The 14,929-nt window shown below is 35.5% G+C and overlaps 1 protein-coding gene across 1 annotated transcript; it reads left to right on the forward strand.

Annotated features, from left to right (window-relative positions):
• The first annotated feature begins 1,522 nt into the window (after positions 1-1,522).
• On the forward strand, positions 1,523-10,483 carry LOC125255158 (sushi, nidogen and EGF-like domain-containing protein 1). Its single transcript, XM_048170185.1, has 12 exons — positions 1,523-1,760; positions 4,595-4,630; positions 5,211-5,344; positions 5,439-5,735; positions 5,821-5,916; positions 6,007-6,145; positions 6,440-6,570; positions 6,651-6,929; positions 7,151-7,246; positions 7,341-7,491; positions 7,636-7,715; positions 7,806-10,483. The coding sequence occupies exons 4-12, from the start codon at positions 5,562-5,564 to the stop codon at positions 7,884-7,886; spliced, it is 1,227 nt and encodes a 408-aa protein (XP_048026142.1). The 5' UTR covers positions 1,523-1,760; positions 4,595-4,630; positions 5,211-5,344; positions 5,439-5,561; the 3' UTR covers positions 7,887-10,483.
• The last annotated feature ends 4,446 nt before the right edge of the window (positions 10,484-14,929 follow it).

Below are 14,929 nucleotides of genomic sequence, written 5' to 3' on the forward strand. Positions count from 1 at the left end.
GGCAAGTTGATTTTCTGATCATATTTTTTTCCCAAGCACATTTTACCAATTCCAATCCACATCAATCTTAATAACTACTATTAATATTGTTTTTAATCATTTATAAGTGATATATAATTGTTCATGAAGGCTGGAAATGAAAAATGCCTTATATTCAGGTGTGCAGAATTATTAGGCAAGTTTTCTTTTACAGGCAAAATGAGCCAAAAAAGAGATTTAACTCAGACTGAAAAGTCAAAAATTATTAAATACTCATGAGAAGGACGCAATACTAATGCAATACTAGAAATTGCAAAGTTAAAGCATGACCAAGGGACAGCAAAATGCTCATTGGGTCAGCGGGGTCAGACAAAAACAGGTGGAAAAGAAAAGACACGTTAACTGCAAAATAATTAAGAATTAAGGTGAAGAATTAAGTGTGAAACCATCAGGAACCCTTTAGTCTCCAGCGCCACCATTTTCCAGAACTGCAACCTACCTGGAGTCTTCAGAAGTGCAAGGTCTCAGGATCTCAGAGACTTAGGTTAGCTAAAGAATCCTAAAAAATGACCTGCACTTGATAAGAATCACAAGCTGAAGTGTTATAAAATACATGAAGACTGGGTTTTAATAGGGCTTATAGACAGACAGCTTGAGAATGACTCCTGATGGACCAGCACCACATCCTCTTGTACCACTGTTTGAAGAATTTATCCAGAATCTGGCAGTAAGGTGTTTGAGTTCACTTTTAGTCCATCTCTTATCCTGAAATGTCTGTCTTGCAGAGATGGACTAAAAATGATCTTCCAAAACTTACTGCCAGATTCTGGAAGATAAATTCTTCAAACAGTGGTACAAGAGGATGTGGTGCTGGTCCTTCAGGAGTCACTCTCAAGCTGTCGGTTTATAAGGCCTATAAAAACCCAGTCTTCATGTATTTTATAACACTTCAGCTTGTGATTCTAATCAAGTGCAGGTCATTTTTTAGGATTCTTTAGCTAACCTAAGTCTCTGAGATCCTGAGACCTTGCACTTCTGGAGACTCCAGGTAGGTTGCAGTTCTGGAAAATGGTGGCGCTGGAGACTAAAGGGTTCCTGATGGTTTCACACATAATTCTTAATTATTTTGCAGTTAACATGTGTCTTTTCTTTTCCACCTGTTTTTGTCTGACCCCGCTGACCCAATGAGCATTTTGCTGTCCCTTGGTCATGCTTTAACTTTGCAATTTCTAGTATTGCATTAGTATTGCGTCCTTCTCATGAGTATTTAATAATTTTTGACTTTTCAGTCTGAGTTAAATCTCTTTTTTGGCTCATTTTGCCTGTAAAAGAAAACTTGCCTAATAATTCTGCACACCTGAATATAAGGCATTTTTCATTTCCAGCCTTCATGAACAATTATATATCACTTATAAATGATTAAAAACAATATTAATAGTAGTTATTAAGATTGATGTGGATTGGAATTGGTAAAATGTGCTTGGGAAAAAAATATGATCAGAAAATCAACTTGCCTAATAATTCTGCACTCCCTGTATAGTCTCAAATATACTTAGTCTCAAATATCAAACTATTATAACAGTGTAATTTTAGTTACCTCATCTGTTGACATGATGCTGGTGCAAACATATATTCATATATTCATATATGCACAGATGCTTTCTTTCTTTTGTTTTCTCATTGCTGTCATGTTTGTTGTATTTTTGTTATTGAGAGGAAAGTGTGCAGAACATATTTCCATACGTGGACAGCATCAGGATGTTCATTAACAGTATATCACTGTAAGTTATTTCCAACTTCTGAATACTTTTAAGCGAAGAACGAATATATCGGGGCAATGAATCACATTCAGTCTCTTGTATGTTATGTGACTGATTTGGCCATCTGAGGATAGCTCACATCACTATGGAGTGTGTGCACAAGTGCGAGCACGTGCAATACCTTGCTGGATGCAGTTCATTTAATGGCCACTGGTATCGCTAATAACAAGGGTTTCTGAATGGAATATATGCACGGTTACTTCCTGGTTGTCGTTAAGCCAGCTCAGGCATTTCCGGTGAACTGTTCATTCTGTACTTGCTGTACATCGACACAAAACCATCAATGGTTGACTTTTTAATGTTGTATTCCTATTTTAATGCAGTTATCACATTTACCTAATTTACCAATAAACCAGTTTTATTGATTGTAATGAAGACAAAGCTATTGGGACTGTTTAAAAATGCTGTCTGTAATTAGACACACACATGCATTTTTTCCCCAGCACTTCAAATGTTATTTTTAATGTGATGACCACAAACATTAATTACTCATCCTTCTGAGATTGTCCCCATTGTAAAACCGAACGTTTAAAAATGTAGGAAATTCAACGTGATAGAAGACACTAAAAAAGACAATAATTACCACTTTAACCAGCAGGTGGCGGCAAAGTAGCATTTATTTGCGCATATATCAGCCATTTCCTCTAATCGATTTTCACTTCGTTTTTGACAAAATATTAAACATTATAAAATAACTAGGTTTAAAAATAAATTTTGTCAATGTGAAGTATAAAGTACTCACAAAATCTCATGAAAAACAATAACTTTTCTTGTAAATGAATGACACGGAGCGAGCATCCTTTATAATCACAGGAGCTGTTAGTCAGTGCAGCGCAAGATCAATGGATTTCAGCACACTTGTAAAAACACACATTTTATTCAATTAATCTAACTAAAGTGCACAATAAATATTTAAATTCTGAAGCTTTTTTTCACATAAAAGTGTGAAAACTGATGGTTGAATTGAATTTAGCAGAGGAGGAACAATGAGGTACGTCTTTATTTATTTATTTGCTGGCTTATATTAATGCGGAAGTTCTAAAGAACGCTCCGTGCATATAGAATGATACACCAGGCTTTTATGGCTTATGTGGTATGATAAAGTAAGAATGGAGCTTATACACGACGGGGAAAAAAATTCAGAAGCCCAAAAAGTAAGATGACATTCTGACAGCTTGGAATGTAAATTAATGAAATCTTTATAACAGTATAGTGGACTACTTACAGGTGCATCTCAATAAATTATAATTTCGTGGAAAAGTTAATTTATTTCAGTAATTAAACTCAAATTGTGGAACTTGTGTATTAAATAAATTTAATGTATGCAGACTGTAACTACTTAAAGACTTAAAGAAAATACTTTAAGTCTTTGGTTCTTTTAATTGTGGTGATTTTAGCTCACATTTAATAAAACCCACCAATTCACTATATCAATAAATTAGAATACTTCATAAGATAAAAGAAAAGGAAAAAAAGATATTTTAAACAGAAATGTCGGGCTTCTGAAAAGTATGTTCATTTCTATGCGCTACTTGGTTGGGCCTCATTTTGCATGAATTACTGCATCAATGCGGCGTGGCATGGAGTCGATCAGCCTGTGGCACTGCTCAGGTGTAATGAAGCCCAGGTTGCTCTGATAGTGGCCTTCAGCTCTTCTGCATTGTTGGGTCTGGTGTCTCTCATCTTCTTCTTGACAATACCCCATTGATTCTCTATGGGGTTCAGGTCAGGTGAGTTTGCTGGCCAATCAAGCACAGTAACACCATGGTCATTGAACCAGCTTTTGGTACCTTTGGCAGTGTGGGCAGGTGCGAAATCCTGCTGGAAAAAGAAATCAGCATCTCCATAAAGCTTGTCAGCAGAAGGAAGCATGAAGTGCTCTAAAATTTCATGGTAGATGGCTGCGTTGACTGTGGACTTCAGAAAACAGAGTGGACCAACACCAGCAGATCACATGTCAGCCCAAATCATCTCTGACTGTGGAAACTTCTCACTGGACTTCAAGCAAAATGGTTTCTGTGCCTCTCCACTCTCCCTCCAGACTCTGGGACCTTGATTTCCAAATGAAATGCAAAATTTACTTTCATCTGAAAAGAGGACTTTGGACCACTGAGCAAGAGTCCAGTTCTTTTTCTCCTTAGCCCAGGCAAGACGCTTCTGGCATTGTCTTTGGTTCAGAAGTGGCTTGGTACGTGGAATGTGACAGTTGTAGCCCATTTCCTGAAGATGTCTGTGTGGCTCTTGATGGACTGACTCCAGCTTCAGTCCACTCCTTTTGAAGCTCTCCTAAGTTCTTAAATCGGCTTCGCCTGACAGTCTTCTCAAGCCTACGGTCATTCCTTTCATTGTACAACTTTTCCTACCACCCTTTTTCCTTCAAGTCAACTTTCCATGAATATGCTTTGGCACAGCACTCTGCAATGACCCTCTGTGGCTTACCCTCATTGTAGAAGGTCTTGATGATCATCTTCTGGACAACTGTCAATTCAGCAGACTTCCCCATGACTGCTGTTGGGATTGCTGACCTAAACCCAGTATTTATACCCTGAGAATCTTCATAAAAATCTTACAGTTCAAAATCTTTTGACCAGTATTTGTATCATATATATATATATATATATATATATATATATATATATGTGTATGTGTGTGTGTGTATATATATATATATATATATATATATATATATATATATATATATATATATATATATATATATATATATAATGTATGTATACATATATAATATATTTTTCATAAGTGTTTCATAATTTAATGCTCTTTTTAATTAACAGTCATTCCACAAACAACAACAACAGAGCCGTGGACAGGTAATTACTGATTACTGAATTCATGATTTGTTAATTCACGTCAGAATCTCAAATCATCCTCCTCACTGTGTGTGAGGCCAGAATAGACATGTCCTCTTCCGGGCCAATTGTTAACATCTCTATGTGATTTGAACTTTGTAATTATTGCCCTTGTAGTGGAAATTGCCTTTTGCAATTTTTTTTTTTTTTTTTTTTTTGCTCGCTATAACAACTTCCTAATTTTCTCAACAATATTTTGTCGCACATCATTGCGGTATTCTTGGTCTGTGTATTGTGATCTGTGTGTGTATTATGATCATTTGTCAGTTCTTGAAGTGGGCCGGTATGCACCAGTACACAGTACCAGCATTTCCATTGGGAATATACTTAATTTATATTTTACTCTTAGAAGAACTTGTGTGATTATTTGCTCTCACATCAACAGTTACACCAGTCGGCCACTAGAGGCCATCATTGTCCCACGACTAATCACAGTCATTCCTCATCATAGACTGTAAAAAAAGATCCTCACCCATGACATAAAGGAACATGAACCCAAATCAGTGTGAAATATAATATTGTTGTCTTCATTCGCTCGCAGCACCAGCAATATTCTATCCATTCGGCCCAGCAGCAGGAGACACTGAACGTTTTGAAAATGGTAGTAAAACCTCTGTAAATGTTGCCTTCTCCACTCCATTTGTGTTCTTTGGTCGCACATACAACAACACATACGTGAGAATCCGGTTTCAATACCAGACTAAATATAAATGAAAATTTAATTATAAGCAATTTCATACTGAATTTGAACTGCTATCTTTTATTTCAGGTTAATAATAACGGACTTCTTACATTCAACCAACCTTTACCGCAATCTCTTCCTTACTACATTCCCAAATATGCAACTGAATATTTCATTGCTCCGCTCTGGACTGAGCTGGTCAGCTTTGGGATGGGCAAATACTGGTATCAGCAGTACACTAATGGAAGTGTGCTCACTCGCGCCACTCAGGACATAAACCGGTATTTCCCTCAGAGGGGTTTCACTGCTTCTTGGGTCTTTGTTGCAACATGGGACTATGTTCAGTCCGGGGACATTAATGTATTTAATCTTCACTCAGCACCGGTAAATCGTTTTTTCCCTCTTTTCAGGTACAGGCTTCGAAGACTGTGTAGACTATGAATCATTATGTTGTTTCTTTTCTCTTCAGGCAATCACGTTTCAAGTGGTTTTAATTTCAGGAGGTGGTTTTTCTTTCATTCTGATGAATTATGGTGACTGTGCTGAGATATCTTCTCCAGTAGAGGTAAAACAAACATCACAAGATTTAAATAATATTCTATAGGATGCTGGCTCTATATGAATACGTAACATTCATGTTTTATGGTTTTAATAGGCTGGATTTGACACCATAAACTCCACTGACTACTATCTAATTCATTATGCATCTAATGGCAGCTACATCCCAAACCTCAAGAACACGACTAACGTAAATGTCACGGGCCGTTGGGCCTTTCTTGTGAACAGAGGATCAGGTAGGACTTTCATCAGGATGTGTATTACTATTATCAGTTGTGTGCAGCTCTGACTTAAACATGTTTGGTTGGATTCCACCTGTTGTCATCCTGAGTTTTGAAAAAGACAAGTGTATTTGGTGATTTCTAATGCTGTCAGCAAATCACACTGAAGTCTTCAAGGGCAAGAAGATCAAAGATGGTGGAAGAGGGCATCATCATCTCTATATTAATCACAGCCAGACTCAAACATGAGCCCTATAAATCAGTGTGAAATGTAAACAAAAATGTCAGAATTTTTTTTTCTCTTGGCAGCACCAGAAATATTCTACCCATTCGGCTTATCAGGAGACACGAGAAACGCTGCTGTTGATGATGGAAGCTCCTCAGTTATTCCACTGTTGAGTCCATTTCTGTTCTTTGGTCGCAGATACCAGCAGATTTATGTAAGATTCTAAGTTTAACTGTGAGTGTTGGATATGTTATAAAGTCACCTGTGATTTTGACAATATTTCTCATGTTTCAGGTGAATAATAATGGACACCTCACATTCAACCAGTCTTCATCACAGTTTGTTCCCTTCTCCTTTCCTGCTTATGAAGGCCAAGATATAATTGCTGGTCTCTGGACCAACCTTGACAACCGTGCAAGAGGTGTGGTTTCATATCATCAGTACACTAATGGAAGTGTTCTCACATGCGCCACTCTGGATATAAACAATCATTTCCCAAATCTGACCTTCAACGCTTCCTGGGTCTTTGTTGCAACGTGGGATAAAGTCGCTTACTTTCCCAATACCAGCACAGTAAGAGTGATATACTTCTGAAATGTGTTTTCAATTCATCCACAATTCAATTCAGTTCAATTTCAGAATACTTTATTGAACTCATTAGTACACAAAAAAGTGACAAAAAATATATAATAAATTAAAACACTAAAAATAACAAGGTTGGTCAGTAATGCTCATAAAAAAGATGGACAGTGAATGCTAAGTTTAAAGTTATTATCTTATTTCAATCTTTTTAGGAAACATCGTTTCAAGTGGTTTTAATTTCAGGCAGTAATTTTTCATTTATTCTGATGAATTATGGTGATATTGCTGTAACAGGACATCCGGTGGAGGTAAATGAATCAGAAATAAAATGTTATATTGACTAGAGTATACAGCATACTATACATATACACTGTTTATATGAATGTTTTAACATACTTTCAGGCTGGTTATGACACAGTAAACTCCTTTGACTACTTTGTGATTCCTGGATCAATTAACGGGAGCTTCATCTCAAACCTCAAGAACTCCAGTAATGTCAATGTTCCCGGTCGATGGGCCTTCAGGGTGGACAGTGGACACAGCACCTCTAAAAGTAAGAAGTCTTGTCTTTCTAGAAATAAATAAAATTTAGGTTTTGTTTTTGTTTTGATTTCATGTAACCCCATGTAATATTTTTGTATGATTAATGTCAACAGATATGAGTATTTTAGGTGTCTGTGTGTGTGTTTCCCTTTAGAATACGTCATTGGACTTCGAGTGAGAATTTCCTCAGTTTTTGATCTAACACAGTATGAAAACATTGCGATTCTACAGCAAGTATGTCACACTGACTAGGAATATTTACACAAAATACAGTGCTAATAGATCATTCATGGAAAGTTTGATCTGTCTGTCCGTCTGTTTCAGATAAAACAGGAGCTGGTCAAGTACGGTCTGCCAAGAAACATAGAGCTGAAGTTAAGAAAAGTGCAAAAGATAACGCCATAAATTCAGTGTCCTTCAGGAAAAGAAAGAAAACAGTCCCGTTCACTTAGCATCTGACAGAAAATATCCCATTCCCATTGATCATGTGAAGAATTAAAAGACCTCAGTTTTACATTATGTGGTTTCATTTAAAGGTGTAAAATTTGTGAGGATCTATTGACAGAAATGCAAATAATATACATAACTATGTTTTCAGTGGTACATAAAGACCTTACATAATGAGCCGTTATGTTTTTATTACCTTTAGAATGAGTCATTTCTATCTCATACACCGCGGGTGCACTCTCCATGTTAAGTCGCCATTATGCGCCGGCATGTTTCTACAGCAGCCCTAAACGGACAAACGATCTACAGAGCGTATTTCATCACTATGTTGTTGTTCTAAATTGTTCAGGGCTCTCAAGTGTCACGCATTGAGCGTGACAGTCACTCATTTCGGTCTTTTGTCACGCACTCCCGCCACACATTGTATTTCTCACGCAGAAAAACTATTTATCATATATTTAATATGCCGCAGCGCCCAAAATGTATCTGGCCGCGCCGCTCTCTCTATGGAACCGGGCAGGAATCAAGCGCGTCTCGAACCTGCCGCTTATCAGCCAATCAAAAAAAAAGAAAGAGGCTACACAATAGCCAATCAGAAAATAGCACTATTGTATCTGGGTAAGATTTAACGCAACAACCAATGAAAAAAAAGCATATCCTGGAATTGTTCACCATCATCCTCGTTCACCCACAGAGGAAACCACTGGAGCATCACTTTGAGCACAGAGTAAGTCATGATCTCCTGTTTTATTGTTACAACAAATTCACAACGTGTTTGACACAAACAATGACAACTTGACTGCTGTTAGATAATCAGATAATCAGCTTCAGTTTTTCATGAGTGTGAACTTAGACAACAGTTTTACAGCCTGTTCACTGAAACTTGCTCAGAACAAATAGTCTAGCCCTAGTTATATTTTGCTATCACACGATAACTGACATTTTGTTACATTAAACATCTCTCTCTCCAAATAGTTTTAATAATTTTATTAGCACTAAATAAATTAAAGTGTATTGCATCGGCGATGTTATAGGTCACTTTTAAAATCATGTCACATTTTATATCCTGGCCATGGATCAGTGTTTCCCATACATTGACTAGACTGTGGCGGCCCGCCACATTCTAATTGGTCCTGCCACAGTCTCAAAATATGAATAAGGATATGACGCGATCTTTAAATTACCGTCTGATAATTGCGCTCCTTTATATGGCAAAAGTGGGAGTCATAGAGCAAAATAAGTAGACTAGCACCAATTAAGTTTTCGTGCACTATATTCAAAGTCATCTGAAGCCATTCCATAGCTTTTTTTTTACTTCCAAGAATTAGGCTAGAATACTTTTTGCTGCTGAATTATATACTCACCTAGTTTACTTATTTATTTATTGGTCAGCTTATGATTATATATTTTTATTCATTTTTTATTTTTATCTATAATGAAGTGGTGTGTTTAGTGCATTCTGGATTGGTTAACAAATCATGCCCCCGGACCGCCTTAGACGAACCGATGTCCACCCACTACAGTCTCACAAAATCCTGTGGGAAACACTGTGGATGCATTAATCATTGCATCTATCTTTCAAAGGTGTCAGGTAAGGCAACTAATAAGCATCATCTCATTCACCCTGAGGCCAGGTGTCACTCTTGCCTGTCTCCAAAACTTGAGAGCCCTGAAATTGTTGGTGTTTTTAGAGGCAGCTTGCATTATCACTACGTTGAATACACACAAATTAGCAGTAGTAGTAGTAGTAGTCATCTGGTTTATTAGAAGCAGAGACCGTTCTTTGTTAGAAGTAAGAAGAAACCTCATTGCTTAAAGCTACTCTCTGCTCTCTCAGACGACAACATAGCTTCTCCGAAAGGGAGGGGTGTGCGCCATTAGTTGCAGTTCACAACCTCACCACTAGATGCCACTAAAATTTACACACTGCACCTTTTATTTGTATTAAAACGGGCACAAAACAGCACAAAAGTTGTATAAAAGAGATACTTAAGACTTTTTTCCCATGTCGACAAATTTTTAAAGTTTATCAAATTTTAAAATAAGTTCCTTAAATTTTCTGCATAGGTTTCTTTGCATGTTTATGAGATTTCTTCAGTGTGACCAATATGTGTTTTTTTTTTTTTTGTTTGTTTGTTTGTTTTTTTAAAAGAGTATTTTAAACGAAACAGAACTGGTCTGAATGATTCATTAACGAATCAGACTGATAGGATCCACAAGTTCAGTTCAATGATCCGGTCTCTGGAGAGGAAAGATTATCAGTGAATAAGAAGGACATACATTTCTGTCTTTTTTTTTTCTCACGCAAAGTTATCGTATGAATTTAGAGGATTTTAAATGTAGTTGTATGGATAACATCATACATGTAATGGTGTTTTTGCATCCATTTTAATATTTGAAAGTGTGATCAATACAGTTATTCAAATTTTCTCCTTTTACATTCCCACTTTACTTTTAATCAAAATGTATGAATTTGTAAAATAAAACCATTGAACTATTTCTTTAATGTCTGCTGCTTTTTTGCCCCATCATGGTGTGTGTCAAAGGCTGTTATCAAATGTCAGCTGCAGAAGTTTAAATTAGTTCTTAACTGAAAGTAAAACTGTTCATCTCATTCATTCACCTTTATTAACCATAACATGTAAGAATACAAATACTAAACTGTAACTTGCTTTGCCTTTTGTTGAATTTTTTTTTTTTTTTTTTTTTTTTTTTTTTTTTTGTTTTTTTTTTTTTTTTCTGTGGCTCTGTGATTCTGTGATTTCAGGCTTTCGAGGGGTGCGTGTGTATGCAAAGATTAATCGTATCAATTGAAAAACTAAAATATAATAAGTTGAGAGAGCCCTCTGCTATGAACAATAAAATGCTGATCCAAATCATTCTATAGATGCTGGTAGTGTGAAAGCTACATCTGAAGACAATAAAATCTTTCTGTAGGCCTGTGCCTTCTCCTTTGTGTCAGTATCAAATATAAGAGCGATGCTATATTAATATAAATACAAAATACAGAGTTCGACATTAAGCTTTGTTAGGTAAGTTTTTTTGCTGGTCCCTTAGAGTAAAAAACTAGCTTGCCTGGAATTTTTTTTTTTTTTTTTTGTGCGTTGTAAAAATTTATTTTGAAGTAAACACATTCTCATCAGTGTTTTATCAGCAGTGATACATTTAAATCTGCATATTTATGTTATTTACCCTGGGGGTATTTTATTAATATTCCTTACATTATAATAATAGTAATAATTCCTTAATTAATAATAATAATAATAATAATAATTAACCTTTATAAAGGGCATTTCCCCCCTCCACCAATCTAATTAAATTTATGTTTAATCTTTTATTTCAAATTCTTACATTTGATAAATTAAAATAATAAGACACTATAGGGCTGTTACCAAATTAAATAATTCAGACTGAAAAAGTACAACTGCTTTTAATAATGTTATGAGATTCTTTAAATATTTTTGAATATACAAATAAGAAATGTTGGTGACATGAACATGAAATAAACATGAAACTAAACCGCCAGTAGATGGCGGCAAGTGACCATCTTAATGAGTGAGCCACTGATTCATTTATTCAAATGATTCATTCAAAAGGCTGAATCATTCGGTTGTTTATGATTGGGTCATTGAATCTTCGCTCAACCGATTCGTTCATGAATCATTCGAAACGGCTGTGAGATTTGGTTCTGCTTTGTTTGGAACTATTTTCGCTGCCACAATAGAACAAAAAATAGGAAATATTGCACCTAAAACGTAAGTGATTAATATTAACTACTTATTTATTGAACTGTTGTATTAAATTAGTGTCAATTTCAATCAAGGTGATATTCAGGAATTCAGCACTTTCGATCGGGTGATGCTTAACTTTTATCATATATCGTAAATAGCAAGCTATAAAACCCCCACATATTGAATTTGCAACATCATAACTGAGTTTCTTTGTGTGAGCAGAGCTCATTTGTTTTGAATTCGAGAGGTTTCGTGCGCCTCAACAGCGCAATAGGCTATCACCGCCAATATACATTAGGCTACATAATTACTATTCACTACCGCCACTTAAGCTAAATGAAGCTAAATGGGGCTCGGCCCCGGCCCAATTTAACCCCTGGTTATGATGACACAGTAAACTACATCTTAAACCTCAAGAGCTCCAGTAATGTCAATGTTCCCGGTCGATGGGCCTTCAGAGTGGACCAAAGTCAAACAAAGGTAACCTTACAACTCACACATTACTATCAGTTTGTTCATCGTGATAAAATGTTACATCGTACCCGGAAAAGATTTTGGTTTACATACCAATGTTATGACACGCCCCAACACAACTAGCAAGTCAAATTTCGTTTCACCCGCATATATGATTCATTTGTTTGGCCATAAACCAACATGCACACATTAAACAAATAATTAAGGTTATTTCACCCAAAAATAAAATTTCTGTCATTAATTACTCACCCTCATGTCGTCCCAAACCCATAACACCTTCCTAACATCTTCGGAACACAAATTAAGATATTTTTGACTAAGATATTTTTCTCTCCCCTGTCATTCTCCAATGCAGTTGATGTAGTGAACGCAGCGCAGAGCTTCCGTGTTTACGTCTGAACGCTGGCTCAGTATTGGCCGACGCTGTACACGTGAGCAGCATGACGTATGCGTGTGATGCTGACGCAGGAGCCGGACAATAATGAGTCAATATCTACTTTTTCTTCTTTTTGTTCACTGCACTAATATATAACCAAACTCCATCAACACAGGTTTTCAGGACAATGGAAATGGCCAACCAAACTCTTAACTCAGAGTTTATCTCCAGAATTGCCAAAATACAAACTCAGTACACGACAGTATAGACTCCAGTTTTACATTATTGTGGTTTTATTTGAAGGATTAAAGCTTCAAAAGGAACATAAAACACCATGAAAGAGGTTTTACAGTAACTTTGTGTGAAGAACAGACTGAAATTTAAGATGTTTAGATTTCCTTGTATGCTCATGAGAGTTCACTGATGTGATGATATCCAATTTGATGAAATCAATCTTTTGATTCAAATCTTTTCAGTGAATCTGCTGTTCAATCACAAATGGGACTAATCTGGTCCTCAAATTCAGTTTACTGAAACAGTGGTTAACAACCTGCTGAAGGGAAGGATTATGAGTGGATGACAGATTCAAATTCAGTCTCTTCCTGACTGAAGACTTGAAATATAATGCACGAGTTGTATGAACCAGTTTATAACACTTTTATGGTGCTTTTGCATTCTTGAAAATCCTTGTGTGCGCTTTTTGTTTTTATCTAATTCTTAATTTCTCCTCACATTCCACTATTTCTCCTGCATCTACTGTCAGGTTTAGAACTGCATTTAATTTTTAAATGCCTTTTTTTTCCTTGTTGGAAACCAGTGTGTTTTGAAAAGGAATGTCGCTCAACATGAAAGAGAACTCGACAGTGGCAACGAGCCCAAACTCCATCAGGTGACAGAAATGAAGAGAGAGAGAGAGAGAGAAAAACCTTGGGAGAAACCAGGTTCAGTTAAGGTTTTTAATTGTAATAATATTTCACAATATTACTGTTTGTACTGTATTTTTGATCAAATAAATGCAGCTTTGGTGAGCAGAAAAGACTTTTCTAAAGCATTTAAAAAATCTTATGGAGCCCAGTATGTGAACAAGGAAGGGTGTGTGCACTGTCTACGTTCTGGAAGTTTTTTTTACCTACATTCACTACATGAATATTTTTTTCCCCTCTGCTTAAGGAGAACTGATGGGCTTTTGGGGTCAGAAGGAGATTGTAGCTAGTTTAGTACTTTATTAATATTGTCAAAGCAAAAATGCCCACAGAATATTGACAGAGTATGTGTGAGATAAAATAGAGCATATTTGGAACACAGTGTTTTTAAAAGCAAATGTTATATTATTTAATTACATTTTGTATCTTGTTATTAATATAATTTTTTAAAATATATAAAACAGAATTATATAATTATACAAGTGAAAACAGAATAAAATAGAATCATAAGCCTTTTATAGTATGTAGTGTAGAGGTCGTTGAGCCAAACGTCAAGCTCAAATGTAAACCTTACGGCTTCCTTACTATCAGTTTCTTCATGATGCTTTTATTAATTGCCTTTTTGAAAGACAATTCAAAATATGTCGTTCCACGAAATGAAGATAGTTGTGAACATTTTATAATGTAGATGAAGTATTTATATAAACATATATGCGAAAGTGTTTTCTTTTTTGGAAAGAATGTGAAGGAGGTTTCTTTGGTAAGACATTTAAGTGATGTAACTCATCAGGAAAGGGAACTTCATTTTTGTCTCTCTCACACATAAACACACACACACACACACACACACACACACACACACAAACTTGTTTTATATCAGTAGACTCTGCAGAGGCATACTAGTTTTTACTGAGTTGATATTTTATATCCTCTAACCCTACCCCTATACACAACCCTCACAGAAAACATTCTGCATTTATACATTTTTATTTGAACATAATTTAATATGATTTATAAGCTGTTTTCCTCATATTCTGATCACCACAATGTATAAAATGTCAGTTTTTACTATATGTTTACAATGTGTAGAGTAAACAAGTACTCACAAACATGTTTCTCTGTTGCAGTATATATTTACCACTTTCAAATTTGGCCAAATTGAAATATCAAAATGAATTATACTCTACATATGCAAATCCAGTGTGATGCAAGATTTATTATTATTATTTTTTTTTTATCAATATTCATTGTCATTGAATATGCCATTATATGAAATTTAGAATAAACATGTGAATCACCAGTATTAACATTTAATATTTAAGCATCTTTAATGAAACATTTAAGCATCTTAATAAGTGGATACAAATTGGAAAATTAATTAATTAAGTTTTTAGTATTTTGATTTAAATACAAAAGTAAAGTCAAAACAGCTTTCAGCACATACTGATACGTTCATAACCATTTGTTGTATTAGTTAACTGTCAAAAAAAAAAAAAA

Source organism: Megalobrama amblycephala, linkage group LG20 (genome assembly GCF_018812025.1).
Source record: "Megalobrama amblycephala isolate DHTTF-2021 linkage group LG20, ASM1881202v1, whole genome shotgun sequence".
NCBI lineage: Eukaryota > Metazoa > Chordata > Actinopteri > Cypriniformes > Xenocyprididae > Megalobrama > Megalobrama amblycephala.